Source organism: Vidua chalybeata, chromosome Z, assembly GCF_026979565.1.
Source record: "Vidua chalybeata isolate OUT-0048 chromosome Z, bVidCha1 merged haplotype, whole genome shotgun sequence".
NCBI classification, from domain to species: Eukaryota; Metazoa; Chordata; class Aves; order Passeriformes; family Viduidae; genus Vidua; species Vidua chalybeata.
The window spans coordinates 75,435,525-75,454,657 of record NC_071570.1 but is presented as its reverse complement, the minus strand read 5'-3'; the positions used below and the strand labels follow the sequence as shown (position 1 = coordinate 75,454,657).

Genomic DNA, 19,133 nt, shown 5'->3' with positions numbered 1-19,133 from the left:
TTTCTTCCTAAATAATTTTTATTTTGAGCATATGATTGTTTTTACCACAAGCTGTGTTTGGCCTAAACTTCCAATATAATTGATTGTAATGAAAAACATGTCTGGGGAATGAACTCTTATTTGTAATGCAAATAGATTAATATTTCTGCTCTTACTTTTTTTTTTTTTTTTTTTTTTTTTTAAATTTTTAATCCGGGTAGAGGAGCGCTGCAGGAAACCGGTGCGTAGCTGTACTTTTGTTAGATTAATTAAGAAGATTAGCTGAGAAAAGCATGTTTTATCAGTAGCAGAATTAACAAGCACTTTGAGATTTTATTTTCCTGATTGTTCTCTTTACGAAGTGTCTTGCTCCATATGGGAAGAAAACAGCAGAGAGAATGGCAAGAGTGAATATTACTGGGAAATCCAAATGAAAGCAGCATAATTTTGTTTCAGCCTTTTCTACTGAACTTCTTTACCCAACTCCTTTTCTTGACTGTTCCTCAGTTGTGCTTGTACTTCTAATTTTAACAGCTATTCTGATGCATATATGTTAATAGACTTATATAATTCATAGGGTACATCCCTGTTAGGCTGACAAGGTACAGCTCAGAGCTCAGCTCAAGTTGGAGCAATAATAATGCAAGACAACAGAGCAGAGAAATGGTGCAGAGAAATGAAATCAAAACAATAGTTTTTATATAAATTATATATATTTCATCTATATTTCATACCCATTTTTATGTAATACTCAGTTTTAGTCCTATCTGATGTCTCTAATTTTAGGCAATTAAGATCTTTTAACTGTTACGAAGAAAGGACAGGCTGCACAGAACAAAAAAACCTTTATAAAACACTGGGAACAATAAAACCTTCACCTCTAGCTATCTGTATGTTATGTGACAGATCCAGATGCGAGCCAATAATTTACCAGAGGTATAAAGTATTCCTGCAGCCGTAGACGAACAGGCAACATGACAAAATTAGCCCAGCTGTGAGAGCTGCCTAAAGCTCTTGCACGTGTGTAGGTAGGATTAATCGCACAGGATTCATTTCAAGCCAGCAGGAAAAGGCATGGGATGCTTTGCTTTTAGGAATGCCATTTTGCGACTGCTAAAGTGCAGTCACTGCCCCGGGGGGCTGGCACAGGGACAAGGAGATGCCAGAAGCACCGGGAGGAGCCTGTTCCCTACCCGGAGGATTCCCCAGGGCTGTTGGGGTGCTTCTCCCCATTTTCTGAGCCCGGGGCCACAGGAAGGTGCTGGGCATGTTCCCACGCTGCCCAGACAGCAGGTAACCAAGCGGGGATGAATGACCGGTCACTTACTGCCGTGTAATTTCAAAAGTCGCGGCAGGATCTGTGCTGATTACTGTCTGTAGCTGAACGTGGCCCGGTGGCTGGAGGGCGTAAAGCTCTGTGTGCCACGGCTAACTCCACCTGCCATTCTCTGTCCTCGCTCTGAGCGTCTTGAAAGCTTTCCTGAGAAGAGATTGGAAACGCTGTACGTGGCTGCTGGGGGGGGGGGGGGGGTGTGGGGTTGTGAGGAAGAACCCCCAAGTCCGTCCCGCACAGACCCCAGACCCCGCCTGCTGCCCCGGAGAAACCCGGAGCAAACCCGTGACCGGACCCACTGAGGCAGCCGGGTGTGTGTGGCCAGCATCCTTCCCTTGCCCGGATCGGCCTGGCTGCCAGCCCGCATTACCGGGCAGGAACGCGGAGACACGGGGACAAGCCCTGCGGAGGGGAGCGCGTCCCTGCCGCGGCACGGGCGGGCAGCCCCCCAAAAACGCCCCCTCGCTCCAAAGGAACACGCAGAGGGAGGCTGATAGACGAGCAGCTCATGGGGATGATGGCCGTGATGTGGGTTAAGGGGATGTGTAAAACACAGAGACAGAAGAGGTCTCTGTCGGAAGTTATTGAGGATGATGTTTCTCGGATACAGGTTAAGCCTCACCGCCACTGCGGATGCCGCGGAGAGCTACCCAGGATGTGTTCTCCATCAGCATGGGGGAAATTGTTGAAAAATACGATTACCCTCATCCATTTCTTCCCCAGAGTATTGGAGAACCTTTTTTCAGAGGTTTCTGCACACCCCTGCTCTTCCTGTGCTGTGGGCTCCCGTGCCTGTAGGACGTGTTACTTACAGATATTTTCTACTCTTCTTGAGGAATACTCTAAGGGCATTATCTAATTAGCCTTTCTTCATATATGACAAAACTACTATGCAATAGCTGTGTCAGATCTGTGTGTCTACATGTGGCAGAAATTTAGAATTATTTCCCCAAAGCCATTAAACACCAGAGCGAGAAATAGAAAGAGTACAGATCATCAAGAGAAGTATTTTCATGTTGCCTTTTTCTTTGGTGAAAAAAGCACCACTCAAACAAGGAATAGTCTCACTCAAAATCCTCGAATATTGACAATCTAAGTTTATTATTGATGCAATCAAGCAGGATGGCAACTTGGAATAAATACAATTTTCAGCACTCCTTGCAACCATCATTGTATAACAAAAGGGTTAACGTTTGAAACAATACAAGTGACCCAAGAATTAAAACCAAACATAATAATAAAGGGCTGAACACAAATTTTATTTTTATTATTTACTGGTAAAATTATTTTAATTTTATGTTATTACTATGCATCCAAGGGGAACCTATTTGTGAAATAAACTCAATTTCTGCGTTAAAAGGACCAAGTGTACTTTGATATGGATTCAGGCCTTTGCTCATTTTAGCATGTAGCAGTAGTGGCTTTGTGACAAGTACAATAAATGTTTAGTTTTGTATTCTGTTTAAAAAAATATATATGCATAAATTTGAAGTGCAATTAATATACATATCCCCTGGAAAGCTTTCTAATATTATGATGAAGTTACAAATTTTATGGAAGTTGTTGATACAATTACAGATGGATTTTTTTCACTTTTAAATTATGTTTCTCTGAGCTATTTTTCCACTTTTTTTCCTCTTCATTTTCTTCCCCCCCCACCAGAAAATTGCAACCCACACCTCCCAGGCAGCCACAGAACTTCTCAGCTGAGAATGTGATCAACACAAACATGGTACCAGGAAGAATGTACATTATCAGCAGTGGGTCAGCAGTTACAGACACCTGCTGTGCACTTCCCACCTGCCCAGAAATCCCCAAAATAAACAGGGACTGATGTTAAGCTCAATTTCTTTGCTCTTGTTTAACAAGATGTTATTTGGTATATCTTTGCTTGCATGTGAGGGGTGAAAACATTGGCTCAGATCACTGTTGTCAGGGCTGCTCTGCCTACAGCCTTTTAAGACTGTTTTTTTTTTTTTTTTTTCTGCCGTTACACACATTTTCTCCAGGCGCTTGTACAGCCCCAGCTGCATTTGAACAGATTCATTATAATGATTTTCAGTGTATTGCATCCGTATCAAAAACAAAAGCATTGTTCCCCTGTGGAGGCATTGTCTCAGAATTTTCACACCGCCCTGAGAGGATGTGGGTGCCCTGGCAATGTTTGATCTCTGGCAAGTGGCTCCCACTTGCCACAAACCCCATTTTTACGGTCTGTGGGTCTGCCTGCCCTCCAAGCTGGGTGCAGGGAGGAGCTGCTCAGCTGCACCGGGCATTAAATGTCTCTTTCAAGGTTTCCACGGGGAATGCAACTTGTAGCTTATCAAACCTGCTTCTGTTGAATTATGCACCCCTGTGGCAGATTAGTTGCAGGCTTCATGCCAGATGGAGAGAATTCTCTGTATCAGCATCAGGCCTTGTAAACATCACCATTTCTTCCCAGGGTTACTTACTTATTCCAGATGGCACCCGCTGCGCTCTCTGTATCTTTCTTCCAATCTGTGGGGCTTACTTTTTCCCAAGAAATGAGAGTGCTTTAATATTTTACACATTTTTCCTATTTCTATGCCAATACGTGAGAGTATCTTGACAGAATAAGCAAAGAGTGTTTTACGTTTATACCCGGTTCACATGGAATAAGAAAAAAAGAAAGGAAATTTTATCCTACTATGTATTTTTAATTCTAAAGTCATTTTCCCATCTACCAAGGGCTTTCTGAAACTGAGAGCAATCACAGCCCAGTGTCTGCTGATCCCCCTGCTCTCAGGAGCTCAGCCATCACACTGCCTCTCCCGACTCACATTTGGAGAGCATTATGAAATCTGTGTAGGGGCATGCCAAAGCCTTTGGAACACTGAGAGCACTAACTTGAGATATCTCCCCAGAACGTCGAGACAGTTTCATGCTTTAGCAATTTGTGAGCTGTGGGACAATATCCTTCTTAAGGACACCGCAGTAATCACAGGGTCTGTGAAATTCTCATTACACAGCTCCCAGGGCAGGGGGAAAGGGGGTAATCTCTACTAACTTTCAAATTCAGGGCTCAGCTCTGGCACTCATATTTCCAAGAAGCGAGTGTGTGTCTCCATATGAAAATTTTAGTCATGTGAATAAAGTTTTGAAGCATTGTTGTCACTACATTTTGCATTTAGCGCTTAGCTAATGCTTGTTGCATCTGTATTAAATAAAATAGTCCTGTAACTTTTAATTAACATGTCTGGTCAACAAGCAGAATCCTGGCTCTTCCCTTTTAATCCCAGCTGGCAAACCTTTGCTGAAAAGGAACCAGCTGAAAACAGGCTTAAGGAGAAAAGCTGCTGTCTTTCCTTCCCCACGTGATTTTAGTGCTGATTTGGACTATCAGCATTTCCACATTTGAAACGCCACTTTCCTTCCCAGCATTACCCTCGACCTAATCCCTTCACTCCACGTACTGCACTGACCCTACACGACCCTCCTCTTCCTCTCCCATTTGTTGCCCACTCCCCTCCTCACTTTGCCCACGTGCTGGCCTCTTCTCGTCCTGCTGCAGAGTCCTGCTCTCACCCCCAGCACCTCAGTGGGTGTTTCCCAGCTCTTCTTTACCCCTGGTCCAGCCATGCCAAGCATCTAGGGCTCTCCTGCCACTGCTGCTTTGCTTTCTCCACGACTCCCTGCCCACCCTGCCCCAGCTCCCCCCTGCCCTGCCCTGGTTCTGTCTCCTGCAGCCCCACAGCTCACACGGTTTCCCTCTGCTCTCTGCCCACCATACTCTCATTACCATTCCTCTTCCAGCCAGGCTGAGTTCTCCCTCAGCCCACTCGCCTTTGCCTCCTGCCTTACTAGTGGTATTTCTCCAGTTTAATTGAGTCCCTTGATTCCAGCTTTTCTCTCTCTCTTTTTTTTCTTTTTTTTTTTTTTTTTTTTTTTTTTTTTTTTTTTTTTTTTTTTTTTTTTACTTCTGCTTTTGATTTCCTCCAGCCTGACTGTGAGACACCTTCTGCATTGCATTTATTTTTCTCGTTTCTTTTCAACAGTCCTTTGTATTCTCTCATGCTGTCCTTGACCACAGGCAAGAACTCACCAATGACCTCTGCAGACACACCAAACTGTTTCTTTCAAAAGTTGCTCTATAACCTTATTTAGCTATTCTTCTCCCAAAATACCAGCAGCAAATGTGCCAGCTGTGTCCTGGGGATGCTGCCTGTCACAAAGGGCAGCACGTAGTCCCTGTACTTATTTCTTGCCTCTAGGGATCTGATCCTGTGCTTATTCTAAGTGCCTTCTGACTTGGATGGTTCTCCTGTGGTTCTGCAACATTTTGCATGAAGAGGTTAAGGCACAATCATAAAAAATGATGATGATGATGACAATGGTGATGATGATGTTATGCTCACCTGCATAACATACATAGGTGATTTCCAGTTGTCTGCCTTCTGCTGGAGCTCCCACTGAGTTTTGGGCTGGGATTCCTGAAGGAGGGAATCTCATGGACACCTGTGTCACCACAGTCCATGTGTCTCACAACACTGAGCAGCCACAAGTCAATTCATCAGGAATGAATTGCCACTGTGGTATACACAGTGACTTAAAATTGATTTAACGAGAAAATTCCCCCCCAGAAATGTCTCCACAAAACAGGAACAGTTAATCTCATCAGCTGTATTAAACCCAAAGTTGTTTGCCAGATATTCAGGACTTAGAATGGCAGTGATGTGCAGCGTGTATTTCAAAATTTTCCTGCTTTATCAGATAACTGTATCTTAGCTGAATATTACAAATACCTTTCAAGTAGCCAAGTTATACTCTGTGCCTCGAAGAGCAATTAGATCAGCAAAAGTGAGTAAAGTCACAGAGAAGAGACTGGTTCAGTTCTGCTTCTCAAACAATCTGCAAGAGGAGACACAGAGGTGCATTCTTAGTGAAACTGGGCTTTTCCCCCAGAAGTTATTGCAGCACTTCTTCAACAGCTTTACTACATTGTTTTGTGTTTGATAGATTACTTTGATATGAAAACACAAATAGTGATTTAGTGACAAATAAACATATTAAAAATACAGCATGTATATACAAAACCAGACATAAAAATGGTATTATAACAACTTTTCCTCCATTGCTTTAGTCAGTTTTTATTACGTTTACATTAACAGTACTTTTCCCAAAGTGTTTTTTAGGATAGAGGCCTAAATTTTACATTATTTCTAAACTAGATTTTCTAGTTTTTTTTTTTGTTTTTTTTGTTTTTTTTTTTTTGTTTTTTTTTTTTTTTTTGTTTTTGTTTTTGTTTTTTTTTTTTTGTTGTTGTTGTTGTTACGCAGATGATTGACAACTCGCTGCCCTGCCCCCCAAATTCCCAGGGTCACTTCTGGGTATGGGACTCAGCAATTCCACTGTTGTGGAACACAACACAATGCATTTCCCTGCTTATGACAGCTTTGAGCACCTTGCACTGGACTAGTTCCCAGAGGAATAATTTCAGGTTAAATGTAGGCTAATTGGGTCAAATTATCTCTGCTGATACAGGACCACAACTTTCCCCTATAGCTCTACAGCAAGGTCCTCGAAGCCCATCCTGGCAGCACTTGGGAATGTGTTTTATAAATGAATCCTCCGGAATTAAAATACAATAAAATGAAGGTTAGGATATAAAATAAAGTAAAACAGAGTGCTTGTCTGTATGGTTTTTTCCGCAGAGCCCTATGGAATAAATTACATCCACGGATCCCTTTACATCTGTTTGCACATATAACTCGATCGTGTTCATACATATGAATTTGGCCTAGAATTCCTTCTTTTAAAAGCACAAGCAAGCCCTTCTTTAATGTTGATAATGAAGAATTTTAAAAAATAATCCCATATGGATACATAGATACATTTGGATGTATTAGATAGTATATACATTCGTATATATGTTGTAGACATTTAAAGCAAGAAAAAGTAGGTTGTCCTAGTATGAGAATGATCAGTGATAAGTAATAAAGATAATATAATGGAGAGAACTAAATCATGCTTGAACAATAAAGGACAGAGTGATGATTATACAAAGAGCATTCACTGTAGTGACCAGGAATATTAGACACCTTTTAATTCCTATAGATTGCTGTGCAATGACATATTCAACATTTTCAGCTGAGGAAAAGTGCCTGCATGTCTAGGAGAAAATTATGTAGTCAAAGAAAACCCTCTCTTTCTTTCTTTATAAATAAAATTCAACTCCTGTAATTTATTTTTCCCGTGTGTCTCAGGTGACCTGGTGGAACAGACGATGTGTGATCATTCGTGATTTGTGCAAAAGCTTTATTAAAGTACAAATTACGTCAGCTGGGACAAAAGCCTGCAACTTTATCTTGGCAAAGGTGGGTCCTTGCTGTAGGATTTCATCGTGATGTACGGCGTGCTTGTTCTGGAAGGCTCCAGCTCCTCACTGAGTGTCAGATGCCTGGGTGGCAGTTTGCTGCTCTCCCTGGTTTGGCTGCCTTGCCCTTTGCTCCCACGGTATTCCATGGAATTTTGCACAGGAGCTGATGCGCTGCCTCGGCGCTGGCTGGGAGGAGCCCGGGGGCAGGTGAGGACGCATCCACAGGGGCAGGTGAGTGCCCGGCCGGATGGACACGAGGCCGGTCACACATTCCAGGCGCTGCCCAAGCCCTGCCCAACGCCTGGCCTTGATGTGCCGGGCTCAGATTTCACTGTGTGAAGGCGCCGGGCAAACGAGGCCAATTCCAGCAGGGTTTGTGTATCTGTTTGTGTTTTTCTAATACAAAATTGTCCGCTGACAAGATGAGGGCCTTGCAACCCTGCACGGGCCCGTAGTTCCTGCAAATAATACACAAAACCACAGGTGCTGACACAGATCACGCAGGAAATATTTTCTAACTCATTCTGTGCCTTGTACAGCATTACTGAATATTGTAACTTCCACATTTTTATTTCTTTTTCTTTTTTACTCATGAGACGCAGTAAAGCAAAAGAGAGCGAAAGCTACATATGCAAAATATGTTTTCAAACGAAAGAGTTCCAAGGCTTTTCCCGAAAGAACCCTAAGAGGAAGTTTAAGTCTCTAAATTAAAGGTGCAGTGCGCTGTAGTTGGGTAGAAATTTCCACACTGGCGTGTTTTTATGTGAAACAATTCTGGACGCCAGCTCCCTGGCCAAAGTTTATTGCCTATAATGAAGCTGCGCAGGTACCGCTGTGCAGGAGCCAGCACCTGCTGCCGTCCCCGCAGCCCGGGCTGGGAGCACACCCGCCGCACTCCCGGAGGTTTTCCCTTCGCCGCCCTCTCTCTCTCGCCCCCTCTGCCCCGCGCTGCAGCCGCCAGCTGGGCTCTGTAAGTGGCCCCACTTGCGGCAAGGCGAGCCCCGGCGCACGGCGGGGGCCCCGCAGCCCGTGCCGGGCGCTCTCTGCGCGCACCGCGGTGCCCAAGGACGCGCGGGGTTGGGGTTCCCCCGGGGTGACACCTGGGGCGCTCCCCCGCGCCTTTATGGGCGTGAATTTCGGGTTAAAAGCGGCAGGTTTCTGGTGTTTCTCTCGGGTTTCTCTGCTGCCTTTTGCTTTAATTCTTCCGCCGCAGCTCGAGAGCGAAGTTAAGCGGCTCCGGAGGCCGCGCTCGCCCGGCCCTGCCGCTTTCCAAGATTTTCGCTCGAAGAATGGAAAAGGCGGAAACTATCGAGAAACCACGGGGCAGCCCCAAATCACCCCGCGGCTCCCGGCCCGGCCCGGCCAGCGCTGCGCTGCCCGCGGGGTCCTCCGCCCGACCCCCGCTCCGCATCCCGGAGGGATGGAGGGATGGAGGGATTTGGGATGGAGGGATGGGGAATGGAGGGATGGGGGACGGAGGGATGCAGGGATGGGGGGAAGGAGGGATGGAGGATGGAGGATGGAGGGATGGAGGGATGGAGGAAAGAGGGATGGGGATGGAGGATGGAGGGATGGAGGGATGGAGGGATGGAGGAAGGAGGGATGGAGGGATGAAGGAAAGAGGGATAGGGGATGGAGGATGGAGGGATGGAGGGATTTGGGATGGAGGAAGGAGGGATGGGGGATGGAGGGATGGAAGGATAGAGAGCGGAGGGATGCGGGGATGGGGGGAAGGGTGGCGGGGGGCAGGGACCCGGGCGCTGCGGCGGCGGCGACTTTGCTCTTTAAATCGCTCTCCAAAGCGGATTTACGGCTGATCCCCCACGTCAGCGCCCGGGGGGCCGCTCGCCGCCGCCGCCGGTGCCTGGGGCGGTGGGAGGCGGCGCGGGGCGGGGCGGGGCGGGGGCCGGGGGACACTCGGGCGGGGCGCGGGGCCGGGGCCGCCCCGTCGGTGCGTGCCGGAGCCCATGAATTGCTCCGTGAGCGCCCGGCGAGGCTGCGCCGCGGCCGCGGGCTCCGGGCACGATGCAGAAGAGCGTGCGGTACAACGAGGGGCACGCCCTGTACCTGGCGCTGCTGGCCCGCAAGGAGGGCACCAAGCGCGGCTACCTCAGCAAGAAGACGGCGGAGACCAACCGCTGGCACGAGAAGTGGTTCGCCCTCTACCAAAACGTGCTCTTCTACTTCGAGGGCGAGCAGAGCGCCCGCCCCGCCGGCATGTACATGCTGGAGGGCTGCAACTGCGAGCGGGTGCCCGCTCCCAAGGGATGCGCGGCGGGCAGCGCCAAGGATGCCGCGCTGGACAAGCAGGTACCGCCCCGCGGGTGGAGGGCAGGCGGGGAGGGACAGCCGGGCGCTCGGGCCGCCCCCTCGCACCCCTGGCGGTGCCGCCCCCGGCCCGGCCCCGCCAGGAGCTCCTGCGGCTGCCGGGGCGCGGGCGGGAGCTGCAGGCGCTGGCAGAGTGGCGGAGCCGGGGGGGGGGGGGGGGGGGTCCTTGAGTCCTCACTGGTGACTCTTCGTTCCTCCCTGGCCCTTCTGTCCCCACCCCCAGGGACGGCACGCCGAGTTCCAGTGAGGTGCCCCTCGCAAAGCAGGTGTTCAGTCCTCTCGATGCCGACAGCCCCTGCCGTGCAGCTGTGGATTTCTCAGGAAACTCAGCACGGCGAGGCTGCGAGGGGCCCAAAGTCCCAAAGCAGCACAGGGGCACTCTGAGGAGGCACTGAGCCCTTCCCTGTGGGGCTGTTGCCTCTCCCAGCGATAGCTCTGGTGGGCGAAACAGGCTCTCGGTCCCCCCCGGGGACGCGTGTGGCAGCCGGGCAGGTGGCTGGGCGGCCCGGGCGAGCCCGTGCCCTGATTGCAGCCTGCCACATCCCACGGGAGCGGGAGGGTTCCTTGCCAGGCAGGTGTGGCGAGGCCGGCCGTGCCCGAGGTGGGGATGGTGGCACAGCGCCCGAGCCGGGTCTGGCCCGGCTGCCGTGGGGCGGGGACCGCGGAGGGCTCGGGTGGGACTCCTTCCCCGCGAACTGCCAAATTCCTGCCCTTCTCCTGCCCCTGCCGGCGCCAGCTGATCCTCCCCAAGCTGATCTGTGTGACATGCGTGTGTCAGAGCAGCGAGTGGTTAAATACTCCCGTGCATTACATAACCGGCGAGGAAAGGACGCTGTGGTTGCTCGGCGTGGATAGAGATCGGGTGTCTTACCCACACACCTCCTGCTGCCTCATCTGAATTCTTGATCTTGTCTGAAATGTGCTCCAATCTGGTCCTGGCGTGCTCGGGTGCCTTTCTCCCCGCACGGGAGCAGCCCGGCGGCTGCCGGACTGGTTTGGGGAAGTTTGGGCGGCTGTAGGAGCGTGGCTTCGGGCTGGCTGCAGGTGCTTCCTCACGCTCGTGAGAAAGTGACACAGACCGCAGCCATGTCCTGAAACCCAGCTCATCTCTGAGCTCTCCTGGAGTGCTAACTTTGCAAGGAGAGCTCAGATCCTCGTCTTACACTTGTGCCTTTCCACCCCACCTATAAATAATCCCTGTGTGCTCAGGCAGCCTCCGGGTGTTTCACGGTTAAGTGAGCAAACTTTGGGGAGCTGGGATGGTTGTAGTTCTGTCATATTCACCCTCCAATTCTTGCTTATTGCTTTGAGGCATGTTTTTATAGCGTTATAAATGGAGCACTGGAGGATCCCCAGATGATATTAAACATGGATGTTGCCCTGCCTTCTTTACATTGGCTTACTACACTTATTTATCAGCGGGGTTGTTAAATTACAGCTTGACTGAGAGAGCTGCCTGAAAACAAATCCCTTCCATGTCTGTTCTCTGGGAGCCTTAAGTTGTGCTTTTACAGTGATGAATGAGTTGTTCATAATTACATCTAGTAATAATTACAGGGCAGGAAGCCGAGCTTTTATTGCTTCAGACATCAACTATGTTGGTGCTTTCAAGAATAGCAGACTGCTATTAAAGGGGCAGAAGAATGCTGTCTTTTTTTTTTTTTTTTTTCATGGGATGCTCATTTCAATTTTCAAGAGAGATCATCAGGAAATATCCTTTTCTGTTCACCTTTTGCTTGATCTCAAGCTTTATTCAAAGCTTTTGAGTGTCAGTAGCTTTTACAGATGTTTAATCATTGAAGTGCACCCTTGTTTGTATATACCCATACAGGCAAAAATCTTTGCTGAGGTGTACAGGAAATTCCCAATTCCCTCAGTGACCAAAACTGATCCAAGGCAAGGAAAAAAAAAAAAAAAAAGATTTGAAAATTAAGCAGTCTCTTTCATTGAGAAAATGTGCTCACATTCTTAAAGGTGTAAAGCAATAAGCAATAAGCCATGAACCTTCAGTTTATTAACAGAGGCAGGCAAACTTTAATCAGATGGTAACAAAAAGTCGATATTGCACATGCTAACTCCTGGCAGTGAAAAAATACTGCATAGATTTAATTTGCTTTGATTTCGCCAAACAAATGTATTAATGGAATGGAAAAAAAAAAATGAGAAGCTCTGTGGCTGTTTTGAAGAATCAGATCTCTCTTCTGCAAAGGAGGAACAAAAGACAAAAGTTTTCTCCTTTAGTCTGGGTTTTATTTACCTGACTAACTCAGATATTAGAGTGGTGTGTGCTACAGAATTACACAAATGAGGGAGAGAAAGAGGAATTAAGCACATGAGAGAGCTTCCTCAGCATACCTTGAGTGGATATTTGAAAAAGCAATGCATTTTCTCCAAGTTACATAATAAAGATTATGGAAAATGCTTGGAGGACAAATAGATTTTGTTTTCCTTATCTTGCAGATCCTCTCAGTGTTGGTTTTCAGTTGTTTGGGCATGGATTGTCAGGTCTTGTGCCTCGTGAAACTCTGTAAATTGTCAGAGCTGAGTGGGACGAGTGCTGGGCTGTGCTGTCCTGCACAGGACACAGAATTTTGGCCATCAGGTGTGTCCAGGTGTGGTGTCCCATCTCCCAGCCAGCCCAGCTGCTGGACAGTGACACGTTCCACCCTGCTGGGGACGTTAAGGTGTGACAGGAAGATGCCAAATGCCTTCATAAGATTTGTTCTGGTTTTGCAGCATTAAGGGCTTGAGAAACAATTGCAATGGCAGAATGCGCTTATTTTGCCTTTTCCACTACCATATTAGTATGGTTCTTTTTCCCTTCAGAGGGATATTTGCTTCAAAGAAAAATCTGTTGAAAGTACAGAACCTGTTTTAATAATGACAGCACAAAGAGTGAATCGACTGATATTCTGGAAATGTGTGATCAAATTGGGTATGCTGCATATTCTAAATGATCTGCAGAGGGAATTCTTGTTTTTAAAGAAAAGTGTTTTGATCTCCCTCAGATTTTAGAAGAGTTTTCCTAAACCCCAAACAGGTGTTGCTGCACACTCTGATTTCACATTTCAGGCCAAAAAAGAAGACATAGACTTATTGAAAGAATAACAAGGTGGAAGAGGCTGAGTTTCGAATCAGCAAATTAGGACATGTAAATACCACATGCAGATAGCTTCTGATTTTAGTTAAACTGCCTCTTCCCAGGGGAATTGAGGGTTGTAAACAAGTGCAGGTCCCAATAAATCCTTAACTGTGGCACTGAGAGTGAGAGTGTGGCAATGAGAATAGATTTCAGCTTTTCTTTCAGAAACTCTGGAAAGAGAATGGCTGGCTCTGTCTCAGTGAAGGGTCAGTCTCTTTCAAAAGTAAAGCAAAATGCCCCAAATAATGCTTTTTGCAGCGCTTCACAGAAGGCTGGCACTCATTATCCAGCAAGTTCACAGATACTTTTAAAAATACTACTGGAAACAAGTGATTAGAGGAATGTAAATATTAACATTATTATTATTGTCCGCGTTGGGAGGAGGCCCGTGTGTTTAGTTTCTTTCATAACTGTGCATTGAATACATGGAAATGTTCTGATACTGTTATTAATAAATGTCTCAGAGTATTTAAGGTTGTAAATGTTGCATGATTGGAGCAGAGACATTCTTTGTATCTTGCCTGCAATAATCTTCCTGCCACTTAGCAAAATTAAATGCAGTATTAGGTCCGTGTCCCCACAGATTAACAGAATCCAATAATTTGAATTTTTTTCTGCCTGCTGCAGCTCTGGTTTTGTGGAGTGATTTTGTGGATCCTCTCTGTTTTACACTTACTGCTTGGCACATGCCACCAACAGCTTTTGCTGTACCTTCAGCTACTTTAGTTATGTTTAACCAAGCAACAGCACTTAAAGGACATTTTTTAATGAAGATGAACTTAATTAATTAAAGGTTATTCAATTTTTTTGGGCAACACCCCCGCCCCAGAGTTGTTCAGCATCCTGTGCATGTTTAATGTTGTAGATGGCTGAGGGTTTTTTTGGCACCTTCGGGATTTTTATTGTCCATGAATCTTACTGCTTGCATGTGAGCAGGGAGTTCCCTGTGATGTTCCAGTGAAAGGTAGGCCAGAGACCACCACATTAAAAAAAAAATTCAGGAGAAATTAAGAAATAACAGATGAATTTTTCTTCTCATCACCTGAGAAGAAATAAAAAGATGTGTTGTGCTTTTGTTTTCTCTAAAGTTTTGTGTTTTTAATGGATTACCTCCAGCAGAAAGAGTTAATTAGAAAAGATGGCCACTAGTGCTCTTGGGGTTAATGTTTCTGTAAGATCTTCTCATGGCAGAGTCTCTAAATGGTTCTTGTGTGAAGACAGCTTTGGGGTAACCTGCTCTTGGTCACTTTCCCAGGTTGTCCCTGTCCCCCTGCTGTCCCTCAGTCACTGTCATGGGACATCAGAGCTCGTGGGCACATTCCCCAGAGACTTCAGACTCTTCTGCTCTGTGTTTGAGGGGCAGCAGAACACGAGTCACTGGCACTGTGCTTCATGCAAGCTTCAGCCAAGGGGTGGCCTCTTTCTCCTTGTGAAGAAATGAAAAGCGAATTTACGGCGTCCCCTGTGACCTAAGGCAACAGGTGGGAAATAAATGCAAAAATCAACAAAACCCCCAAACAAGCGAGCAAACTAAAAAGAACCCAACCCAAACCATCAACCAAACAAACAAGCCAAACCCCCCCTGTGATCCATCCAGGGACTGAGCTCTGCTCTTTGATAAATGTTTTGTGTTTGCTCAGCAGTGAGCACACTTCGTGAATAAGGAGAAGGAGAGGAAGATCTCACAGCCATATTTATTTGCAGTTTTGCCAAAATTTAGGCGTTTCCTCCTAACTTTTGAAAATGTATGTTTCTTCTGTCGTGTTACCAAAAGGGTTGTTTGTAACTGTGCATGTGTGGGGAACCTACACAGCTGATAATCAAATTACAGGTAGGCTTTTTTTTTGTTTTTTTTTTGACATGCCTCCTCAAAGGTTAGTTGAATCCGCACAGACATAGCTTGGAGAACATTGATGACATTTAATAGTTTATTATTTAACCTTTGGCAACCTTCATGCACGTCAAGTGGTTTTGGCCAGGAACCTGAGCCTGGTCCATTTTGGTTTCTGGTCTATGACTTTTGGTCCCCCTTGAGGGTGAAAGGCAGTAAGAGACCCCACCTGAATGTCTGAGAGTAATTAAAAGGACTGAAGGTAATGAGATCAGATTTTGGTGAGACAAAGTTTTATTGGATAGAAAACATGGACTGAGGTCCTCAGCTTTTCCCTGCGAGGCATTGTAGGATCCTGAAATATTACAGTGTGCTCTAACAGAAGTGCATAACCTGTAATTAAGTTATTGGATGATAATTAGATCCCAAGACAGATGACATTTGGCAAGGGCTTGTTTGTGGAGTTGCTGGGAAATGCTTTTGGCCAACAGGTGAAATGTCAGAGATTGGAAGCACGGGTTAGACCTCACTTGGAAATGCAAAATCCCAGAGCCCGAAGACTGAAAATGTCACTCAGTCACTTCGTTGTAGGAATGGTATCTGATAGTCACAGTCCCAGCCTCAAACACGCCAGGTGACCAGAAGCTCCTGCTGCAGGGCAGCTCATGGTGGGGATGAGAACCCTCGAATAAATTTCAGAAAAAGCACTCTAACAGTTTAACGGGAATTTCATTCTTCCACCTGTCTTGCAGCCAGTGCTGCTGCTCATTTCATTTTGTCTCCTTTATTGATGGAGTGGCATCGATTTGGCCTTATCTGTTTAGTTCCTCAAACATGCCAGGAGATCTACAGAAAGCAAATTCTGAGCACAGAAATAGCAACTCAGTCCCTAATTACTGAATAATTGCACTTCATTTATCTTAATTTACCTTGATTTAACTTTTAAACTCGATTTTTTTTTTCCCCCACTGTTTTTTTGGGCAGGGTTTGTCAGGGTGGAGAACAGTCCTGGTGCAGGTGGGGCTGTGGGTCAGCAGCTGCCTGCCCCTGTCCCTGCAGGAACATGAGATTTTGGGGAGCACCTCTTCCCAGTTGTTTCTGTGTACCAGTCATTACTGATTGAGGGATGGGTTTTTTTTAACACTGTGCCTCTGCTCTAAATGTTTAGGAACATATGCTTCCAATTGAGCTTCCAAAAAATTTTTTTTTTTTTTTGATTTACCAATCCCGCAAGGTTTTCTGTTTGAGCTACAGAATCAGTATTTATAGAAGCAGAGGCTTCCCCAAGTCAGTCCAGCCATTTGAGTTTCCTTTGGTGTTTGCCATGAGCTCAGAACCAACTGAGTTTTTTTTTGGAAGTGTTATAAACTGCCAATTCTGAACTGAGCTCTATTACAATTTTTAATTTTACTTCTGGAAGGGTTTATTTTGGTGTTTTTTTTTTTTTTTCTTTATGGTAGATCTGATCAGCTCCACTACATCTTAAAAAAAAAGGGTTGCATTTTAAGAGGTAAATGCTGTAACTATTGAAAAAAATCTGGAATTATATTCTCTCCTTTTTGCTCATGGTGCTGTGGAACTGTGACTTTTGTCCATTTTTTGCCTTCTGAGATTTTTGAGTGTGATATAATGTCTGAGCAACAGAAATGATCTGATTAATTATTCTGCAGGCTTGAACTGGTGTGATTCAAGTTCTTGAATTACTGCAAGATTTCCACTGCACTGCACCGTGCCCTTTGCAGTCATTCAAGCTCAGCAAGCTCACTGAATTGCTTTAATTCATTGCATTTAGTTCATTATGCTGCATTTTTAAGATGCTGTGCCTCTATCGGACATTCTGTGAGTAAATTTCTGGCTGTCTCTAGATGTCTGTACCTGTGCAGAGGTGGGGGGAACAGGAGAGTGCAGGACAGGTGCTGCTGGCAGGATTTTGGGAGCCCCACCTGAGCTGGATCCAGGGAAGTCCTGGACAGTGGGGCCAGTTCTGAGGAATTTGCCACCCCATCCCAAACCGGGTGTTTGCCTCTGTTCTGACATTCCCCGTGTTGGATCCTGAACCACACCACACTACTGGTGTTTCCTCTCTTGTGAAAAATGAGTTTTGCTACTCAAAAAATTTTTAATGAAAGTTTAGTAGGGTATAAAAGGGACAGTATCCAGTAGTGGGGTGCCTTGCCAAAATGCCAGAAGCACACCATTAGCTTAAAACAATTTCCCCATGTACTTCTCATTACAGTGGTTAAATGCATATTAATGAGAGTTATGCATATTCAAACATTTCAGTGAGTTTAGATGTTCCAGGAATTTCTTTTGCTTGGTTTTAACCTTTGACTGGTCTGCATGCCATCCTGTAGATTAAATCAATATATTTCATTCCTTCTTGAGGCTCCATTCTGTTGTTTTGACACTGCTTGATAACTGGAGGGTGGGTAGTAAATTTTTCCCTTGGTGTCCTGGTTTTTGTCACTGTAATCTCATCATTCAGATAATGTAGTCTACATAAATGTGAGAAACAACATAGCTATTTCACACTATTGTTTGAGTTACTTACACAAATAAAAGCATTTTACCATTACATAGTGTCTGTTTTAATATTATGCTAAGGCCTAAGATATAATACATATTTATCACACTACTATTTCTATAAGCTATACATATTATATGTATGTACATATGCACATATACATACATATATATGTATATATAAGCTGGCAGATCACATATATTTATCTTAATTTACCTTGATTTATATATATACACCAAAAAGCAGTTAACAGGAATTACAAATAGTACTATGTCAGAATATTTGTGATCAGTTACAACTTGCAAAAGGCAATACATAAATGTGAAAGCAAATAACTATATTTGTCATTCATAACACTCTGATGTCTCAGGACTATGCTGGGTCCTCACCTGTTGGAAATTTAGGATGGCTGCAGGTGACCACAGTTTCTGTTCCTTTCTGATTTCTCTTCACCTCCTCTGCCTTGCGCAGGTTGTTTTTTTAATATTCTTCTCTGGAATTGTGGGGATCATGTTCAACACCTTTGACAGGATGTCTCTGATGCCCTCCAGAATGGAGTCAGAATTTATTTTTAACCCTGTGCATTCATGGGGGATCAGGCATGACAAGAAAATTGCAACCTTCTTTTGCACTAGTCATGTTCTCTTCAATTTGGTGCTCACAGAACAATTTCAGTGAACTATTAAAAATGCTTCCTCCTAATAAATCTGCTGGGGAGAACTAAAATTGTGTAGGCCAACTGCAAAGGTCTCTTGAGAGAACGGTGGAAAAGAAGTGAGGGAGGAGTGGAGGGCTCCAGCAGGGACACCTGTGCAGTACCAGCTCTGTCTTGCAGGTGTTTTGTGTGCAGGTGAAGGGAACAGCAGTGCTGATGGCCCTGGGGTGATCCATGCAGGAGCTGATCACCAGTTGATAATCAATTGCATTTGACTTCTGAAGCATTGTGTCCTGTTCTGAGAGCTTGGGCAGGAGCAGCGGGCGAGGGAGGGCTCCTGGAGTGGAACTGAGCCCTGTGTGTGAGATTTTTCCCGATTTTTACGTTGATTTTGTGTCACTGAGGTCTTGCAGTTGCGCTTTCTTGGCCCAACACGTACATGATGGCTGAGAGAAAACAGCAGGGCCTCCTTTCATGTAAAGTACGCAGGAAGGAATTGTGGTTGTGATTAATAATGGCAATTAATGCCTGTTTTGGGGACCCAGCTTGGCTCAGGAGGGAGGCATGCTGTGAGGCAGAACCAATCCCTGTGAACGGAGTGGCTGAAATATAAAAGTGCCGCTTGAACACCAAAGATCAATGGCTGTATCTCACCAGGCATCCAAGCTGAGTTGCATCAGACCTGCTGGGGTATGTGCTGACCATTGTTGCAGCAATTCCTTCTTACCCCACTGGCTGTTGTGAAAATAAATGCATTAATTGTAGGGGAGCGATGAATGATGTGATGACAGGAGTCACAGGACATGGTGTGAGAATTTCTGAACTCTGCTGATCAGTGCACAGGAGATGTGCATCAGAACAGGTCTCACCTGCGTGTGGTGGCTGGGGCAGGGTCTTCTGAGAGGAGAAAGCTCCCAAAAAGGGCTGCAGTCACTGTGTTTGCACACCTGGGACTTGAATGCACGCTGCACCAGGCAGCCTCAAAGACAGCGCTCCTGTACCTG

At 45.8% G+C, this 19,133-nt stretch overlaps 1 protein-coding gene and 1 long non-coding RNA gene across 2 annotated transcripts in view; one reads left to right on the top strand and one right to left on the bottom strand.

Annotated features, from left to right (window-relative positions):
* Window positions 1-7,076: 7,076 nt before the first annotated feature.
* LOC128781936 (uncharacterized) lies at window positions 7,077-9,893 on the bottom strand. The gene is made up of 2 exons (XR_008428570.1): window positions 9,759-9,893; window positions 7,077-8,107 (listed from the first exon to the last, which is right to left on the bottom strand). It is a non-coding gene; the product is annotated as an uncharacterized LOC128781936 (long non-coding RNA).
* Window positions 9,675-19,133, top strand: part of RASGRF2 (Ras protein specific guanine nucleotide releasing factor 2) — a 133,517-nt gene continuing 124,058 nt past the window's right edge. Inside the window, exon 1 of the mRNA XM_053931976.1 lies at window positions 9,675-9,959. Coding sequence (XP_053787951.1) covers window positions 9,675-9,959 — 285 coding nt within the window. The remainder of the gene's footprint in view (window positions 9,960-19,133) is intronic.